This window comes from Vigna unguiculata, chromosome 3 (assembly GCF_037176805.1).
Source record: "Vigna unguiculata cultivar grain cowpea cultivar isolate G323 ecotype 2 chromosome 3, ASM3717680v1, whole genome shotgun sequence".
In the NCBI taxonomy this organism is placed as follows: Eukaryota; Viridiplantae; Streptophyta; class Magnoliopsida; order Fabales; family Fabaceae; genus Vigna; species Vigna unguiculata.
Genome location: NC_140794.1, coordinates 151,784 through 171,542, shown reverse-complemented (window position 1 = coordinate 171,542; position 19,759 = coordinate 151,784). Strand labels below are relative to the sequence as shown.

Here is a 19,759-nt window from a genome sequence, read left to right as displayed (position 1 = left end):
CGAGTTGTTTTCGGCCGACGAATTTAGTGGAGTCAACCCTCACCGAAATTTGACTGATCAGGCCCTGGCCAAATGTGGTCATATTTGGCCAAGTCGTCTATGGCCAAAATTTGGTTGTATTAGGCAAAATCGACCCTGGTCGAAATTCGGTCGAATCCAGTTAAGTCGATCTCGACTGAAATTTTGTCGAGTTGACCCTAGCCAAATTTGGTCATGTCGTCCCCGACCAAAATTCGTTTGAATTTGGCCGAGTCGACCCTAGCCAATATTCGACCGAGTCGACCCCAGCCAAGATTCGACCGAGTCGACCCTAGCCAAAATTTGGCCGAATTCGACCAAGTTGAGCTCGACCAAAATTTGGTCGACCCCGACCGAAAGTCAGCCAAGTTCATCCCATGTTAAAATTTGGCCTTGTTGTCCCCAACAAAAAATCTGCCAAATTCTATGATATCGATATTATGAACAAAGTTATAGAAAATTTAATGTAAATTTAATTTATAAAAAATAAATTTTGAATTTTGAACTTAATCTAAATATTTGGATCTGGATTTAAACTTCCAAATATTTAGATTTAAATTTAAAAAAAAGTCAATCTACTTTTTCTAAAAAAGTAAATTTAAATCAAAAATCTAATTCAATTATATGAATTTAAAATAAATATAAATTGAGTCATTAAAAATTTAATCCGTACAATACTAATATTTTGCAAATTCATCTTCGTAATCAATGGAAATTAACAACTTATAGAAACAAACACTAGTATCAAGAGGAAAGTTTATCTTTTGGTCATAACGAGCTCTTATAAACACTCAAGGTGGTTGCTTATTTGTCTTTTTGACATTATTGATTTGAAATGTGGCAGATAAAAAGTTAGATGCTAACAAGGGTTTTTCAGGAAAAAAAGTTTCATTTTGAAGGTATAATCAGACATAGAGAAGAGTTTTAGGAAAATGAGAAGACAAAAGGTTGAACTCTGAAATAATGAAGTGACCTATGTATCGTCCCTTGCCTCTGTTAAAACTTATAGTGTATTTGAAGTGATATTTATTTTCAGTTTTAAACTATATTTATTTATTATATTGTATGATGTACATATAAAAGATGTTATTAATGTAGTATCTAAATAGTAAATACTATTTTTAATATGTAAATTTAAAGAATATAAAAAGTCTCTGAGCTCAATTTAATGGATGTGACTGAGAAATCTGATCAGTGCCATTTTCTTTGCCAATAAATAAAGTATCTGTTTCTCAGTTTTAGCCATATCTAGCTCTTCAAACACAGTGCAATATTCTCCTCTCTCATGTATCCTCCTTGCTCCTTTACTTCCCTTTCTCTGTTCTCTCTTTCAATGCTTCCCTTCATGTTTATGTCTTTATTTCTTCTTGCCTTTTAGCTATTTTAGCGGGAGTTTGGAAGAGTGGAAGAGAGAGATGAACTTTAGGAAAAAAAAGAGAAACTTGATGTTGCTTGGAAGTTCATGACTTTCCCAAGCATTTTCATGCTTTTGATTTGTATGGTTTTGCAGATGGCGAACAATGAATGTGAAGGGTCTACCACGAGCAAGCAAAGAATAAATTTTGTGAACATGAAGGAGGTGATTGACAGCCAGAGACAGAAAATTATCGATATGGAGGATACAAATGTTCTGAAAGCTGACTGTAAGAGAGATCTCAAGGAAAGCTTAAAAATGGCTTTGAAAATGGTCAAGAGGGAAACTTTAATGGATAAGGAATGTCAGAAAGGTATGTCTATTTTCCTTGTTGTTGAGTAGTGGTTATAGTTAGTATTAAATTTAGTTTCTTGTACTATGTCATCGAAATACAGCCTTCCATGATTCTTGTGTTTTGGACCTTAAAAGCTAAAACACAACTTGAAAATTTTCAGAATTAGAACAGATGAAAGATATGAACTCTAACATGAGTGGTGAACTGAAACGTATGAAGAAAGATAATGAAATGATGGCAAAGGAATTGGCAGAGAGTAAGGCGTTGAATGATAAGCTGCAGGAGAAACTTACTGAGGATAATAGGAGGATGACGATGAAACTTGTTGAGGAGAATTCGCGGATCATAAGGAAACTTACTGAGGAAAATGACCGGATCATGGGGAAACGAAAAAAAAGCGAAACCCTAGATGAGGTTAGTTGCAATCAGAGGCTTTTGGATTTCTGTTAAATTCAATGGAAGCTTGTTTGTTCTTTTTACCAGTATGAGGTAGAACCATGAAGTTGTTTTGATACATTTTAATGGTGAGTTTAAACTGTAGTGTAGTTTGATCTACAGAATAATATATTAGTAATGGTATCAACAGGATGAATATAAAGAATTGAAAGCAAAAGTGGCTGAGTTGGAAGAGGAACTAGTAAACTCCAAGGATCTGAATCAAGCTCTAATCATCAAAGAGCGTGAGATTAGTGATGAGCTTGAGAAAGCTCGCAAGAAATTAATGGTGGTGAGGTTTTTATATTAACTTGAATTTTCTTTCTTTGATTATATGAACGGTTGCACAATTGTTTCTGGTCTGTTTCATTATACTACTGTGAAATCAATGTGGTTGAATTGCAGGAAATAACGGAGATATCATGTCTTTATGACAATATTTGTGTGAAAAGAGTGGGTGAGATAGACACTGAGCCTTTCATTAGAACTTTCAGAGCAAAGAACAATATGAGTAAAGAAGAAGCAGAGCATACAGCTTTGAAAATGTGTTCGTTATGGCAGAAGAATGTGGAGGACCCTCATTGGTATCCATTCCAAATAATAACAATTGAGGGAAAATCAAAGGTGCAAACAACTTCTTTTCACATTTACATCTGACACATTCCCTTAACCCAGATAATGAATATGATGAGTATTACCTTGGTTGTTTCAGGAAGTTTTGGATGAAGAAGATGGAAGGCTAAAAAGATTGAAAGTGGAATTGGGATTTAGAGCATATAAAGCAGTGGTGGCAGCTCTGATGGAAATGAATGAATACAATTCGAGTGGGAGGTTCATTGTAAGAGAAATATGGAACAAAGAAAAAGGAAGGAGAGCTACGTTGAAAGAAGGAATTGAATTCATGATAAATCAAATAAAATCAAAAAGAAGGAAAACACAAGAAATGGTGGATGATGAAGCAGATGAGAATGGTGATGATGATGATCCACCTATAAGAAAAAATGAATGTTGACATGTTTGGAGTTGTCATAAAGACTCTAAAGTTTGGTAACACAGGTTTGATAACCATGTGTGTGTTTATATTGATGTTTAAATGGAGAAATAGGTTGGTTTGTAGCAGAATTGGTAACTTTTTGTTAGGTCAGAAGCTAGCCTATTTAACTATGTAAATCTTGTCTATGTTCTCACCTCTAGTCACTCCTGTGTATTTGGTTATAAGTTGTTCATGCTTATGTGCATTATCTTGGTTTTATTTTACTTGACGTGAGATGTAGATTTTTTCCACTAATATTTTTTAGTGTATGTTTGGGAGGATTTGTCTTTCATAAATGGGAGGAACTCAAATAGAGAGTTAGAAAAATTACATCGAAGAGAAGACATGGGGTTACTTAGGGTATTGAAAAAGTGGTTGTGAGGTAACATAATAGATAATGATATTTTATGATAATACTGGCAAGGGTGATTTTAATAAAAAAATACAGTGGATGTATAAAAATTAAATAAAGGAACGTATTATTGATCATTATATACGAACAAGAAAATTTAGCAACCATAATTTTAATATTTATCTTTTGTATGATATATACATTTATGTTTTAAATAGGTATTACATCCTGTTATTTTGAAAGGAAAAATCTCTTAGAATTTAGGATGACCCAATTACAATTTAGATCCCACAAATATGTCTTTTAAAGTAATTTTTATAGATGCTAAATTCTTTAAAAAATAAAACTAATGTGTAATGAATGTTTTGAAAATTAAAATTTATTTAAATGTATTATTTATTTAAAATAAATATACTATAAATATTTAAAAATCATTAACATAAATTGACAACAATATTTATTTGCTAGGTATGAATGAGTCTCTTCGATCCTAACTCATTATCGATTGAGTTTATTCTGTTGAAATTTAGCAGAGAACGACACTTATAAAACAACCTAATTACATACGTGAAGACTCAAGCTAATTATTTTTCGAATATTTTCTATTAGGGGAGAAGAGAGAAATATTATTTATTCATTTTTTTTACAATAAGAAATACTATATTTTTCTGAATCAAAACTTTTAACACTTAGTTTTTGAAAAAAAAAGTGTGTATATAATTATTTTATATTTCTTTTATATAATGTTCTTATTATATCTTTTTTTATTTTATATTATTCTATAATCTTTATACATTCTTATAAGTAATATAAAAGATAATGGTACAATATGTTTTGTAGTCTTTGTAATTTTTTTTATATTTGTTTTGTAATCTTTGAAACTTCAATTTGTAATCGGAATAACATAATACTTAAAAATTTCACTCAATTAAAAGTCCATTCGAATACACCAAAATATACAAATGTGTATGCTTGTTTTGTATAAATTCCACCATTGCACTTCTCTATTTTTATGGAATAATTTGTTTACATCATTCAAAATGAATGTTGACGACAAATTTAAAAGATGAAATACTTGTTTTAAATATTATAATCATCAATTTAAATCATATAGAAAAAAGTAAATTAATTTTTTTAAAATATTAACTTGAATCGTGATACCAAATAATATCAAGTTGTAAAGAATAAATATAAATTTTAATTAATCAATTGCTCTCGATTTTTCACGTGCAATATAAAAGCTTTATAAATGAATTGATTTGATGGATAGAGTATCTAAAAAGATAAAAAACAGAGTTAAAAAATCCAAATTTTCCATTGAAAAACCCTCACTTTTGAATGACCTATTCACAATTTCCTGCCACACTCAATTGCTTCACCTGTTACCTACTCCTGTTTTGCAGGCATCATTTTCACGTATCTTCTGCTCTTTTTGTACTCATCAAAGTGGAATTTCCACTATTTCTAACAAATCATCATTACACTAAATATCTATATCCATTGTAATTGTAATTATTTTTTCAACAAATAGTTGCTTAAATGTGAAAACTCTCCTTATCATCTCTCCCATAAGATCATGATCTTTTCCTATGTGTGACAATGCAGGCAGTCACAGCTTAGGGTTCACAATTGGCTTTTGTTCAACTTTTATCCCTCATTTGTTATGCTTCACATTGGTCAAAACTTGGTACCCTCTAGTTCCCATGGATTCTTCTATTGCTGACAGAAAAACTGAAGAAGTGAAGGACCGGTATTTGATAAAATACCGTCGAAGAAGGAGAAAACAGAAAATAGAGGCAGAAGATACTAAGGTACACAATGAAGGTGTTCGAATCGTTGACAATGATGAAGGTGACCCAAATGATAATTATTGCAGCAGGAGACCAAAGATAAAAAAAATAGATATAGAAATGATGAGTCCAAACTTGCACACCAACAACAGCAAGGTGACATTATTTATTACTCAATAAAAAAATATTTATGCTCATTTGAGTTTGACTTTCCCATTTAATTTAGCTCATAATAGCAGTTAATTGAAGAACAGTTGATTAGAGAACGATTCTTATTTTGTCATCAATGTCAGATAAAGGGTAGAGGGAAGACTGTGAGGTGCCAAAACTGTACTATGAGAAGATATTGCGCACCCTGCATACGAAATTGGTATAACTTTGTCTCTCGTGCATATTTATTTGTTCTTTCTGTATCAATTGTAATGTTATGATATTGGTTAATATGCCTTGTTTGGTTAGATAAGATCTACACGAGGTTTATGTCTTGCCAGCTACCAAGTCAGTGCTACTGACATGAAATATTCTTTATAATGTAAGAGATTAATTAAACAGATTACTGGAAAGAATTACAACGGAAAGCCCATGCATGAATGAAATGCTCAGTTGCTTACGCACTAATACTTTCTATGGAGAATTTCTACAAATTATGTGCTCTGTTTTAATTTGTAACCATTTCTTATGTTAGGGAGAAAAATTCTTAACTGATAGAAACAATTCTCATATCAATTCCTGGAAAAGTTATTGCAATATTTAAGTTTTGGTTTTGAATGGTGATAACTTGACCAACTGTTAATCCTCGAATTATTTTCTGTGTCATTAGGTATCCTCATTTGAAAGAGGATGACATTTTTGAGTCATGTCCCGTGTGCCGAGGAAATTGCAATTGCGTAGCATGCTTGAGATCCGATATACTTATTAAAGTTACGTCTCCCCCTTTCAGGATAAGGTTTGCTTGCGATTTTCTCGGTTCAGCATTTAAAATATTACCATTTCACTTTTGGCAGGAAATGAAGCAAAAAGCTAAAACCAAAGAAGATGAGCATGTTGAATTCTCTGTGTATTTGCTGCAAACACTTCTTCCACATTTAAGATTGTTGAATGAAGAACAAATGATTGAGAATGAAACAGAAGCTAAGATACAAGGTATTTTTTTTTATTAGAAGTGTTGATTTAGGTTACTAATATTTGAATCAAGATTTGGTTGACGCATGCTTGTTCCTACAGATTATGCTACGTTATGCTACTCACAACTAAACCATTGTTTTGAATGCCATGAAGCCACATATCTCTTTGCAATAAATTCCGACATGCAAAGGCGAAAGAATTATCTTACTTTATCATAATTGATTAGCTTTAACCTTGATCTAGCTGATTGTTGTAAGTTAAAATCCATTTGTTATTGGTTTGCTCCCCTTTTAATGTAGTTTGTTTTGTGAATGTTTCCTGGTCTTGGGTCTTTATTTAGAAATAATTCTCTCTCGACCTTGGATCACTTAATTTGAACTATTTTTATTGTATGCACTGTAGCAGCGTAACTTAAGTTTGCCTCTCTTCTCATGCTCCAATTAGAGCTTAGTAAAAAGTTCCATATGTTTGCATTGTATAATTTGCTATATGGTTATGAACTACAGGTATCTCAATCTCTGAGCTTAGAATAAAAGAGGCAGGTTATTATAAGGACGAGCGAGTATATTGGTTAGTACATTTCTCATATTTTATTGTTTATTCCCCGTTAATCTTGTATCTTTATTTGTTATCTTAAATCTCTATTGCAGTGATAATTGTAAAACGTCAATATTTGATTACCACAGAAGTTGTACACTGTGCTCTTTCGATCTTTGTCTCATCTGTTGTCGTGAGCTTCGTAATGGGCAGCTTTTAGGTGGTGCAGAGCCAATTATGTTTGATTTTTCCCATAAAGGTCGCGGTTACTTGCATGGTGAAGAAGTAGTAAATAGAAGGGTAAACCAAACTCAATCAAACGATGTTGCTAAACCTGTAGTTCGTGAATGGTCAAGATTTGGATGGCATGCCGAAAGTAATGGTAGCATTCCATGTCCAAAAGTTAGTGATGAAAGTAACCATGGTTTTCTAGAACTGAGGAGCGTGTTAGGTCAAAATTTTATTTATGATTTATTGTGTAAAGCAAATGAACTAGCACTAAGACACAAACTTGGAACACTTGGCAATTTCTGTACGTGTTCAAGAAACACAAATGTTAGATATCATGGTATGAGGAAGGCTGCATCACGTGCAAATTCTAGTGACAACTATTTGTACTGTCCTAGGGCTGTACAACCCCAGGATGAGGATTTAGAGCATTTTCGGTGGCATTGGAAAAATGGAGAGCCTGTTATTGTTAGCCATGTGATTGATAGTACATCTGGTTTAAGCTGGGAACCATCTGTCATGTGTCGTGCATTGTGTCACATAGCCAAGAGCAGCCATGCACAACATTTGGATGTGAAGGCAATTGATTGCTTAGATTTTTGCGAGGTTTGTTTACTTTTTTAATCTTAAATTTGTTAACCAGAGTGATTTTTGCTCAAAGTTCATTATTCACTCTCATGAAGTTTATGTTTAAATTCCTTAATATTGGTACTTATATTATCTGGAACCACTATGCTTCAAATGTCCAATAAAGAATAGTTTAGTTGTAGCAAATTTATTTTAAATTTCCTGAAATTCTGTGCTTTTAATGTTTTCAATTGCTGACTTCCACGAACTTCTCTGTGCTGAGTGTTCGAGAAATATTTCGCAAAGTACCTAAAAATTACAATATTTTGGTGTAAAATGCATTTCAATTTTCTTGGTCTTTTCAACTTGTATTATTTTTCTTTTGTAAGCAGACTAGAGTAAGTCGCGTATGCTTTATTTTACTAACTGCAATTCTTTACTGGTTTTACTTGACTTGTCTGTTCTGTTGCTTCTGATTTCTGCGTGTTGGTTAAATCCAGGTTAAAATTAAGATCCACGAATTTTTTACTGGGTATAAAGAAGGTCGTGTGGATTGGCTTGATTGGCCTCGCATATTGAAATTAAAAGACTGGCCATCTTCTAATTTATTAGAGGAACGCTTACCTCGACATTGTGCCGAGTTCATATCTTCCTTGCCATTCAAGGAATACACTGATCCATTTGGTGGTTGCCTTAACCTAGCTGTGAAATTGCCTGAAGAGTGTCTAAAGCCAGACTTGGGGCCGAAGACATACATTGCTTATGGATTTCCTCAGGAGCTTGGACGTGGTGATTCTGTGACTAAGCTCCATTGTGATTTGTCTGATGCAGTATGTTGTATTGTCTTTTCTCCTTCTTGATCTGTTATTTTCTATGATTTATTCTAAATTGTTTGAAGATTTTAGGGTGTTATTTTCCAATAGAGCTTCATGTTTGAAGATGCATAGTTTGTTCATTGTTGTATTTGATAATGCATTTCATTTCTCTGTTTGGTTTCTTAAGAGCAGAATCAGCTGATTGTTGTTTCAATTCACATGATTTTTCTGTTCTGTGCATTGTCTCCACCCATAGTTAATGAAGACATTTTTATATTTGGAAGAACATGAGATAAAAGGTGTGTTTGAATCTGACATATAAAGCTGTAATTTATCTTCAGCTTTTCTTTTTTGCCTTGCTTTTCCTGATAAAATATGTGTCTGTTTTGTATTTATTGCTGTATGTTCTAAAGATTTCATACATATCAATGATGAAATTAAAGTATTTTTTTCCCTTTTAATATTTTTGTCTGTGCTAGGTGAATGTGTTGACTCATATAGCTGAAGTTAAATTGGAAGCGAAGCATCTTACTGCCATTAAGAATTTGAAAGAAAAACACTTGCAGCAAGACAAAAGGGAGTTAGTGAGTGATGATCAGGATGTTGACAAAGTAAATATGAAGCAAGAAAGTGATTTGTTGTTCGCAGGGGATGGTTCAGAAGGTGCACTGTGGGATATCTTTCGGAGGCAGGATGTACCTAAATTGCAGGAGTATCTGAGGAAGCATTTCAAAGAGTTTAGGCATATCCATTGCCGTCCTTTAAAGCAGGTAAATTAGTTGTGGATATTATTTGTCAGCCTGAGTCATTAGTAAAGCTCGGTTCCTACCAAATATATTTAGTGGTTACATGTGTAATAATTGGAGGTTTTCACCCTTATAATGTTGGCTTCCTCTCTTTCTCTCATTTTCCTGTAATAAAATTTTCATTAAGTACATGTCATTACGGATTGGGTGAAGGATAGTTATGAGTAGTTATTTTGAAATATTTGGCAGACAATTACTATTGTATATGGATAATGCATCATCTGCTGAGGGTACCTCACTCACTCATTAGATTTTATTTTTTCTTAAACGGCTTATGTTCTTTCGTAATGAAGGTTATTCACCCCATCCATGACCAGACCTTCTATTTGACTGTGGAGCATAAGAGGAAGCTAAAGGAGGAGTATGGTTAGTAGCACAGTTTTTGGATTTGGGGTAGGGGTTTGAATTGTTCTCTACAAATTTACTGTTAAGTATTTTCTTGTAGGAATTGAGCCCTGGACATTTATTCAGAAGCTAGGAGAAGCTGTTTTCATTCCAGCTGGTTGTCCTCACCAAGTTAGAAATCTGAAGGTAAAGTGAACATACATGGTAAGTTTGTTTAATCTTCGTTGTAGGAATCAAGGTTTGGTTTCTTTATTTTGTTGTAATTTATATTTATATTTTTTGATAGTTGATACAATGACAACATCGAGGTTGGAATTTGTGGTTTCTCATAAATTAGTCTCCTCACGATCTGCCAATTTACTTTTTATGGTTTCTAAGTTTTATTGAAAGTAATATTCAAATGTTCTGTGTAAATCCATGATATATGACTTCCTTTTGCAGTCGTGTAATAAGGTTGCAATGGATTTTGTTTCTCCTGAAAATGTTGGGGAGTGTTTCCGTTTATCCGAGGAATTTCGTACACTTCCAATAAATCATGGGTGTGCTGAGGACAAATTGGAGGTATGCCAACCTATTTGTATTGGTTTGTTTCTGCCATTTATTTGCTTCAAATTTGAGTATGTTGGTTAAGTGTTTGAAGATTTGGGTATTGGAGATGGCATGAGAGGCTTCCAGAGTAGAGGTTCTTAACGGTTTTTTTCATGCCTATATTTGAAGTTTCAAATGTGAAAATATAGGAGCTATATTAGTAGTATCTACAAGGTAAATGTTGATCATAGATATGCGTCTAACATGATTTTTGTGAAACCTTACACCTGCTTCATAACGCGAATTGAAAATCCTTATCAATTGATTGACATCTCCAATGATTTGGCTTTAAATTTTGTGTATCCCAACCCACTCAACCATAAACCGGTTTCAAAGCCCAAGTGGAATAGTTAGACATGTCTATCTTCTCAAAACTAACAATATGGTTATAGAAAAGATGGTAGCATTGAGATTGCATCCTGTGTGCTGCCCATTTGAAACTATTTAGAAGATTTTGAGACACATTTGAAGGTCTTTATACTTACTATCCAGAAGGGGAGAATGATAAGGTCTAGTACCCAAAACCCTAAACTTTAACAACTAGAAAAGATTAATTTTCCAAACTTTCTCTCATTTAGAATTTAATTATTTATCTGTGTAATTATGTCTATTATAGCATAACTGTTGTTTTCGTGGTTGAATCATTGATAATCATCTTCATAGGCCTTGGCATGCAACATCCAACTTACCTATTGTCATGTCAACAGCTTTGTGGTGTAAATTTATTTAACTTTTCTCCTTGATTACTGGTTTTGAAACAGGTGAAAAAGATGACAGTATATGCTATGCAAGATGTGATAACAAAATTGAAAAGGGCTAGGTTAGTTATTGCTAACTTCAGGCCCTTTGAAATATGAAGTGTATGATACTTGCATTTGCCGAGTATATTGTTAGATTATTTGTTGTATACCGTGCTTATTCTGATTATGTTTTCCAGGCCCTTGATTCAGTTATCATTCGTGAAATTGATTATCACTATTCAATTTACAGGTTAGCAGACAAAGGACCGGTAAAAGTTTAAATTTTAGGAGTTTTTATTCTGGGTTTCTATACTGTTCCACAGTTTGTTTTTTCAATCACACCTGGAGGGAAGTTTTTTTTTTTTTTTTAATAAACTAGTCTAGCTTTTGAGCTTCTGAATCCCATATTATGTTTGGCCTCTAGCATGTATCTTTTTCATATGTTCTCTGTTAATCTCTCAAGAAGCTTTAAAGAAATTTATTAAACTATGAAAATTAGGGTTGGTAATCATCTCATAAAATATTGTATCAGCCAATAACCAAGTAAGTAACTTCATGTAAGTTCTTCTCATAACATTAAAAGCTTTAACTTTAAATTATTTCCAAGATAAAGAGGTCGGAAGAGAAAAAATAGAGATCAACAGAAAGAGGTAAGCGATGTGGGACATGAAAGAGAGGAGAAACCTTAGATCCTTGCAGCGTTTTCGATCTCAGACAATTGAGGAGCAAGACAATGGTAACAATAAATTTCTTGTTTAAGGATCAAGTAATATGGTATTTTATTTATTTTTATTGTAATCGTGGTTAAGTTTGAAGTGCACACAAAATCTCACAATTTACATTAATTTGAAAGAAAAAAAAAGATCTCGGAAAAAGTTGACAAGTAACATTTACTTTTCTATTTTTAATTATTTTAAGATAAATTCGGCTTCAATATTCTTTTTCGTATTATTGTTATGAAAAAAAAAGTTGACAAGCAGCACAATTTATTCATGTTTAATTAAGCTTTTTAATATAATTGGTAAGGTTTCTCCAAAAAGAATATTAATAAACAAACCAATTGTTAAAATAAACTTAGTTTGTTATTACTTGTAAGACTTGGTCGTTATTTTGAATTTGTGATATTTGAAAAATACTGGTTATATTTTATAAGAGAATATTTTTCGTTTATATATAATTTATTTTAAAATATAAATTTCAATTTTTATACATTAATTGATTTTTGGCTTCAACCACTACATCTCTATTTCATTATCACTGGTGGTCATTGATTTTTATACATTCGATTTTTTGCTTCAACCATTACATCCTGATTTCACTATCGTGGTCATTGATTTTTATACCTTCATTGATTTTTGGCTTCAACCAACATCTCTCAAATAAAATTTTGGATAGATTCTCTGCCATAATTTACATTTTTTTAATCATATTAATGTCCAATATTGTTGTCAAAATACTGAGATAAGGAATTTTACTTATGGTTTAGAGATATTTTTATTTTTTTTATAAAGAATTTGAAATATTTTGATGATAAAATATGTTATTTGTTTAATTTTTTTAATAAAATTTTAGAAATTGAAAAAATTAATTGAATTAAATCATAAGAATTTGAAATTATGTTCATGTTTTCTCTTTAATTTATTTTTGGTTGAAATGTTTTTGTTTTTTACTAAGATCAAGACAGTGTTGTAATGGTTATTTTTTTCATTAATATTAATTAGAAATTTTAAATGATGTTAATATAAGTAATTTTTTATTTAAATTATGATTTTTCATTCATTTAAACATTTTCAATTGGCATCTCTTTGTTTTTTTTAATCATTAACATGTACTAATGTTATTGTTTGTCACTAATTTGTTGACATTTTTTGTAATGTTCAATGATAGAACTTTAAGTCAATATTAATTAAGTTTTTTCGTCAATGTCATAAAAACTTTGGTAAAAGAATTTCGACTAATAACACCATAAAAATGATTTCAATCAGTCGATACAATCACGAACAAGTTTGTCGATTTCACTAGAAACCTTTTTAAAGAACTTATAAAAAAATAATGTCAACAAAAATTGAAAAAATATTAATATTTTTAAATTATTAATAATTATTTGATATTTAAGTAATTTTTTACATTTTGTGGTAATTAAAATACTTTATGTAAATGAGAAAATTTTAATTTAATAAATTTAAATTATATTATTTAAATAATATAATCGAAAATAAAAATAACTTAAAATGAGTACAATTTAAATTGATTACATTTAAATATTTCAGAAATAATAAAAATTCATACTAAGGTAGAAGAAGTCTTCCTACCACTTTATCATGAAAATATGCTCTAGATCCATCATAGCTGTAAAGAGATTGCAAAGAACATGAATCACAGCATTTACTTCCAATAATAATGTATTTTAATTGTAAGTGTTTTCATTTGTGGTCCTTAAAATAATAGTATCCATCCGATAATAAAATAAACTGTTACAAAAATTGTTACTCAAACATTTTGTATGAGAAAATAAACAAAATGTTATTATCTTTGCGATAAGTACCGTGAAAAAGATAATTTGGATAGTCTAAACTAAGAAATCGTGTCATTGTCATTATAGAAAAAAAATAAAGTCTTTATTTTATTAATGACAGAAAATACATCGCACTTAAAAGATGTAAATAACTTTTCATGTATAGTAAATTTGTGAATTTTTTACATGGATTTCAATAAAAAAAGAAAAGAAAACATGTCTGTTATTGATAAAAAGTACTAATTTTATTTTGATCATTAAAGTATTTGACATTGGACAAATAAATAACACACCAACAACTAAAAAAACTTGTCACTTGTATTTTTCTTATTGGTTTGAAATGCATTTTAACATTTTGTATTCGATCATCAATCGTTTTTTCATTTTGTCTCTTGTAAACAAATTGATTTGTTTTTTTTCTGACATAACTTAAGTAATGACAAAACCCAAAAAAAAGAGAATCGAGATATACCAACGTAATATATTTTTTCAAAGATTTTTCATCTTCTTTCAATCAGAGGATAATAACACTATTTCTATCACATTAACTGATTATTATTTTTTTCCTTTAAACAACACAAAAGAATGCACATATAGGTTCAACTCAATTATTGACATTGTCATTAACTCAACCAACTACTCACTTTCTGCTAATTAACAAAAGGGGCGAAATAAAAACTAAAAATTTGATGTGGAACAAAAATGAAAAGGCAAAATGTAAAAATCATTAGGGATAAAAGAAAAGATAGTTAACCTAATAGACACAGGATTTCACATGCAGTTAAAGTTTTACAGCAGACATAGTATAACGGTCGTGAACCTTGAACAAAGATGCAGAATAGGACAGAGAGCAATAACCAAGAGACAAAGGCATAGTAATAACTTTTGTCTCTCACATCACTTTCTGATTATTTTGTTGTATTAACAAAAAACACCAGATGGTCCCACACCCAACAAAATATGGCCATCACTCATAACAGTACATTTACAACTATAATCACATTTCAACTTTCATCAGATACCACTCACCACAACTGGCCACTATCACTGCCGACCATGAATTGATGTTTAGATTTCAAAATCTAGATTAAGAAAATATAAGAAAGCATTAAAACCACTCATGCTTTTGTTGGAAACATGTCAAAATATTGTTTTGACTGGTTAAACACACCTATGGCATAAACACTAAACACAGCAAACAACAATCACATCTTGTTGGATTTCGCAAAAACCGGTTTAGTTTTGACAAATTATATCTATACATCACCTAACACTTTTAGTTTTATCCTTTCTGTAGGGATATTCTATAATAGTGTTTTCTTTTCTGTGTGTGTGTGATGTGGGCATATAAATAAATGTTAAACCAACTGGCAAATGGAGGATGAATTAATCAAAGTTGGTTTGGTGGCATAAATCGCCCATCCTTACCAAGGTGGCGATCACGTTCACAACCAACTTTTTTGGCAATAATAAAAGCGGTGACACACGCCACCGACGGGACATCGCAACCAACCATCCAACGACAGCTGCTATAACATCTGTATTACAAGTTTTCAACAGACACAAGGATTCAACAAACGTAAAAGCCATGTTTAAAGCAAAAGTAATAATTACAATCAACCAGAATCCAACAGCAATAACTAATGGAACAGATATCCACTCCCCCCAATGTATTAATTGAGAAGAAAAAGGAGGAGCGGCAGAATGGAGATTTGAGGAGAAAAAAAAAAGAGAAGAAATTCGAAAGTTTGGTGCCAAAGAAATTTGAGGCCCAAGCTACACAGAATAAAACCAAACTTACGCACAGGATTTAGCAGGTAAAATATGGGCTCCGACTGTGACAAGGCAAAGTCGAGAGGAAACTTGGGCAGAAGATACCATCTTCTACAATTCTATATCATTGACGGAATCATGTTGGATTTGATCCTGGTCCTCTTTAAGGCTAGACCTACGCAACTCTTCTATGCTCCTTACCACTTCAGACATTGAAGGGCGTTTGTCAGGGTATTGTGCAGCACAATCAACTGCAAGTTGCAACAACTGAACCATCTCCTCTTCCACGTTCTGATACCTAAGGAGCTCAAGATCAAAGACCTCAGAAGTCCACTCTTCTCTTACCACAGATTGAACCCATCTGGGAAGGTCTACTCCTTCCTCATTGAGGAGAGCATGAGTAGGTGCCTTCCCAGTCAGAAGTTCCAAGAGTAAAACACCAAAACTGTACACGTCTGCCTTCTGAGATACCCTGCGAGGATCAGTCACCTCAGGTGCACGGTAGCCGGCGACCCGGTTGGGGGTAGAGGAGGGGCCAACGAGGTGTGCAAGGCCAAAGTCAGACACTCTGGCATCATATGATTTGGTTAAGAGGATGTTGGATGATTTTATATTCCCATGAGAAACATTAGGCCCTCGTGAATGCAGGTACTCAATGCCACGGGCGGCTCCAAGCGCAATGCCTGATCTCACTTCCCAATTCAGTGGCGTCCTACCCGCCCCTTTGTTTCCTGTAATCAAATAGAGATCAGAAACACCACCCATGGTACTTTACCACAGTAGGTACACTAATGAGTAATGAATGAGCCTTGGCCTCTGGCCGTATTTCATACAGTTCCAACGAATCCTATGGGATTTGGAAACTGTTGAAATAAACAGTGAAAATTTTCAACTTGAAAAAGAAAAAAAAAAAAGTACTTAGAACTCAAATCAGTATCTGCTTAAAGCCTAGTCTAGTAATAGCAGGAGATGGAGAGGCGATTCAGACAAACAACCATTCATGTGATCCATTGGGACCTAAAAGATAATATAGTACGAAATTCCATCTTCAATAACCCCATCACATACATGAAAGAGGGAATGTGAAATGCATCTAAGATTCTAATTCCTAAAGCATGCTGCCGCAGATGCAGAGAAATGAAAAATCACTAACTTAGCCATGCCATGATGCATTGCCCAAAAAAGAAACTCAATTGCAGTCAGTAATGATTGTCCAAGAACTGGAAAAGGGCGAAAGTGAGTGAAAAGCAAGCCCAGAAAATACTGAAAAGAGAGAAGGAATGGAAAAGCTGACTAACCATGTAAAAGTGCAGACAAGCTTCCCATGGGCATGTAATCATAGACAAGGAGCTTCTCATCCCTACTGAAATAGAAAGCTCTGAGAGGAACCAAACTCTCGTGATCCATTGCTCCCACAGCTTCAATCTTCTCCTTGAACTCCTTCTCAGAAATCGTCACATCCTTCAACCTCTTCACCGCCACAACCGGCCCTGCCTCCAGCACCGCCTTGTACGCTGTCCCGAAAGTCCCTTTCCCCAAAACCTCCGCCGAAGCCCTGAGCAAATCCTCCAAATCAAACGCCCTAGCCGCATTCCCGAAAAACACCAACTTCTTCGCTGCCCCAGCACCGTTCGCTTCCGCCTTGTTCCCCGCCGCAACCGCAGCCACAGCCGCCGCAGAATTGCCGTTGGCATGACCGCCGTTCTCGACATCCGGAATCCCCTTCTCCGCAAGAACCGGAGCGTCGGCCTCAGGATGTTTGACAGTAGCAATGTCGACGGCGCTGGTCTTCTTAGCAGACTTGCTCCGGCACAGGAAGATGAAGAGGAAGACGAGCAGCAGAAGAAACACGACCGATCCGACAACAATCCCCGCAATGGCGCCGGCAGATAACTTGTGCTTGGTGTGGCTGTTGGGCTTGGGGTTGTTGTCGACGGAGATAGGATCGGCGATATCTCCGGGGCAGAGAGAGAGTGGGCGGCCGCAGAGGGAGTTGCCAAGAAAGGAATCTTGAGGGAATGTCTGAAGCTTGACGGGGACAGAGCCGTTGAGGAGGTTGTTGGAGACGTTGAACTGATCCAGGCTCAGTTTGCTCAAGTCGGGGATTGGGCCCGAGAGCTGGTTGTTTTCCACAAACAGAGTCTTCAACCGGGTCAGGCTGTTGAAGCCGGTCGGAAATGGGCCTGAGAAGTTGTTGAAGCCCATGTTCAACCGAACCAAGTCCGGTAACTCGAACAAAAAGGAGGGGATAGCGCCGCTCAGCAGGTTCCGCTGAATGTACAGGTTCCGCAGGTTCACGCACGCCGCCAGATCTGAAGGCAGAGAACCTCGCAACGCGTTGAAGCGGAGACTTAGGGTGCGCAGCTGTGTGAGATTGCCGAATATTCCGACAGGGATTTGGCCGGAGAGAGCGACGCCGGGGAGGTGGAGCTCGACGACGTGGTCGCGCTCGCATTGGACACCGGCCCAGTTGCAGGGGCTGTCCCTGGTGGCGTTCCAGAAGAGGGTTCTGCCGCCGACGGCGGAGCGGAGAGCGAGCAATGCGGCTCGCTCGGCGGCCAGATCTGCATCTGCTGCCGCGAGCAGAAGCGCCAGCGTGGCCGCCACAACCACGAGAGTGTGCTTGTGAGGCAGCATTGGTGAGTGGCGGCAACCTCAGAAGCAGCAGGAGGAGGAGGCTGTGGTCTGTTTGGATTTTGGATATAATTAGAACGTATGAAATGGGAGAAGGAGTAGTGAGAGAGTGACCAACCAAACAGACGCAGAAACAGAAGCAGAAGAAGTTGGGGGTAGCAGAGTGCCGCTGCACTTTCCAAATAATATCTCTTTTTTAAATTAAGTCTCCCAATTAATATATTACTCCTCTGAGTTGGATTTGGATGCTCCTCCAGCCTGTGTGTTCCTTCACACACATAACCCTAGCTCCGTATCTATGTATATCTACGTATTTACTTGCCTTTCAATAAATACTCTCTTAATTATATTTATATGACTAATTATTAGTTATGTCACCACCACTAACTAAATCAATTAAATCCAGAACTATCCTATCCTATTTATAGAAACTTAAAAATATCACAAATTCGTTAAGTGTTTTAATGATTTATGAAGAAAAAAATATGTTTAAGTAATTGCATTTCAATTTGTGTGGTGTTAATTAAAATATATTTAGTATTATGGTAATGGTATAACTAAAGAAATAAAATATTCGAAAAAGAATTGAGTAAATACGTTGATACTCGGTTTGGTGAAGCGGTGGATTTATTAAAAGGAATGATGTCATACCACCACAGCACCCAACAACCAGATTCTCATTTCATGGATACAAAAAATGTTGGAAAAATAAAGTGAATAATTCAACGGACCTTTGGTAAGTGTTATGTTTCTTAGATAACTTTTTTTTTTCTTTTTTTCAATTAGATTTGTAAGGTGGTGTTGGCTCAAAATCAAATAATTGATTAAAATAGTGCGAAATGTATGTGGGATGGTGGGTGGAGTTTCACGTCGCTTATTGTAACCAGCGTGTTTGATTATGAGCTAAGAAACATATTTAACGCGCTTTTTCACCTCTTCATACAAATTACTTCTTACTTCCATCTACCTACATCGTATACACAAGTCCAACACCTACTAAAACAAACACTAATTGACGGGTACATTAATGACGGAAAAACAATTCTTGTAATTGTGATTTTGAAGAAGTTTATTCAGAAAATATCAACCAAAAGTAATTGATGAGAGTTGGATAAATTTAAAAGTGTGTGGAGGGAAAGTGGGCAACATAAGATGGGTTCTTGAGAGTTGTTTTCATGGTGTACTTGTTAATGGTAAGTAATAATATTTGGTCTTGTTTTTTCACCACTTTTGTCTTCTTCTATCTCTGCTAACACCATCCTTAACCAAAAAGAACGAGGATTCTTTTTCACTATAAATAAATAATAACCGTGAGAGAGTTTCTGTTGTGTCATATGTATCTACATGGAATGGCACATTGGTGAGTGCCAAATTCAACGGGCGGTGCTTATTCTTCGATGGGACAACATATAATAACTATTATAGGTTAAGAGTATTAATCAAACAAATTCTAAAAGTTTCAAACAGAAATATTTTAGAAGAAAAAAGTAATTATTTTAGAACAGAACCTTCCATAACAAAATTATTAAATAATTAAAGTGATGATGGGTGATTTCTCAATAGTTTAAGTCTGTTCTTGAAAAGATGAGATGTAATTTAGATTCTTTCTTGAAATTTTTATGTATATGTTTATTATACACCGATAGAAACTAATTTTAGCTGTTCCTAAGGCTATCCGGTTGGAAAAGCAAACCCTGTCTTTGTGTCATGTCTGTTTTTCTACTCCCCACGCCACGCGACAAAGACCAT

General features: G+C 34.3%; 3 protein-coding genes across 4 annotated transcripts; 2 read left to right on the top strand and 1 right to left on the bottom strand.

Moving 5' to 3' along the window:
* The first annotated feature begins 1,198 nt into the window (after positions 1–1,198).
* Positions 1,199–3,446, top strand: LOC114179522 (factor of DNA methylation 1-like). 2 transcript variants are annotated; one of them, XM_028065890.2, is made up of 6 exons: positions 1,199–1,305; positions 1,529–1,745; positions 1,888–2,141; positions 2,314–2,454; positions 2,568–2,786; positions 2,875–3,446. In XM_028065890.2, the coding sequence occupies exons 2-6, from the start codon at positions 1,529–1,531 to the stop codon at positions 3,172–3,174; spliced, it is 1,131 nt and encodes a 376-aa protein (XP_027921691.1). In that variant the 5' UTR covers positions 1,199–1,305; the 3' UTR covers positions 3,175–3,446. The 2 variants fall into 2 exon arrangements, with proteins under 2 accessions (XP_027921691.1, XP_027921690.1); XM_028065889.2 differs by lacking the exon at positions 1,199–1,305 and having other exon boundaries at positions 1,314–1,745.
* Positions 3,447–4,831: 1,385 nt separating this feature from the next.
* On the top strand, positions 4,832–11,529 carry LOC114177024 (lysine-specific demethylase JMJ26-like). Its single transcript, XM_085670483.1, has 13 exons — positions 4,832–4,963; positions 5,153–5,493; positions 5,577–5,707; positions 6,158–6,480; positions 6,969–7,032; positions 7,113–7,833; positions 8,295–8,624; positions 9,089–9,379; positions 9,709–9,781; positions 9,861–9,946; positions 10,202–10,321; positions 11,110–11,168; positions 11,286–11,529. Exons 2-13 carry the CDS (start codon positions 5,251–5,253, stop codon positions 11,341–11,343), a joined length of 2,499 nt encoding a protein of 832 aa, XP_085526609.1. The 5' UTR covers positions 4,832–4,963; positions 5,153–5,250; the 3' UTR covers positions 11,344–11,529.
* Positions 11,530–15,172: 3,643 nt separating this feature from the next.
* Positions 15,173–18,178, bottom strand: RLK902 (receptor-like kinase 902). Its single transcript, XM_028063270.2, has 2 exons — positions 16,675–18,178; positions 15,173–16,107 (listed from the first exon to the last, which is right to left on the bottom strand). Exons 1-2 carry the CDS (start codon positions 18,011–18,013, stop codon positions 15,488–15,490), a joined length of 1,959 nt encoding a protein of 652 aa, XP_027919071.1. The 5' UTR covers positions 18,014–18,178; the 3' UTR covers positions 15,173–15,487.
* Positions 18,179–19,759: the final 1,581 nt, after the last annotated feature.

Excerpts from the sequence above, each read along its gene's own strand:
- LOC114177024 (XM_085670483.1), top strand. The coding sequence starts at position 5,251 with ATGGATTCTTCTATTGCTGACAGAAAAACTGAAGAAGTGAAGGACCGG. Across the intron at positions 9,947-10,201 it reads ACCAAGTTAGAAATCTGAAG|TCGTGTAATAAGGTTGCAAT; the intron begins GTAAAGTGAACA and ends TTCCTTTTGCAG. Across the intron at positions 11,169-11,285 it reads ACAAAATTGAAAAGGGCTAG|GCCCTTGATTCAGTTATCAT; the intron begins GTTAGTTATTGC and ends TATGTTTTCCAG.
- LOC114179522 (XM_028065889.2), top strand. The coding sequence starts at position 1,481 with ATGACTTTCCCAAGCATTTTCATGCTTTTGATTTGTATGGTTTTGCAG. Across the intron at positions 2,142-2,313 it reads AAAGCGAAACCCTAGATGAG|GATGAATATAAAGAATTGAA; the intron begins GTTAGTTGCAAT and ends TGGTATCAACAG. Across the intron at positions 2,455-2,567 it reads CTCGCAAGAAATTAATGGTG|GAAATAACGGAGATATCATG; the intron begins GTGAGGTTTTTA and ends GTTGAATTGCAG.
- RLK902 (XM_028063270.2), bottom strand. The coding sequence starts at position 18,013 with ATGCTGCCTCACAAGCACACTCTCGTGGTTGTGGCGGCCACGCTGGCG. Across the intron at positions 16,108-16,674 it reads CTTGTCTGCACTTTTACATG|GAAACAAAGGGGCGGGTAGG; the intron begins GTTAGTCAGCTT and ends ATTTGATTACAG.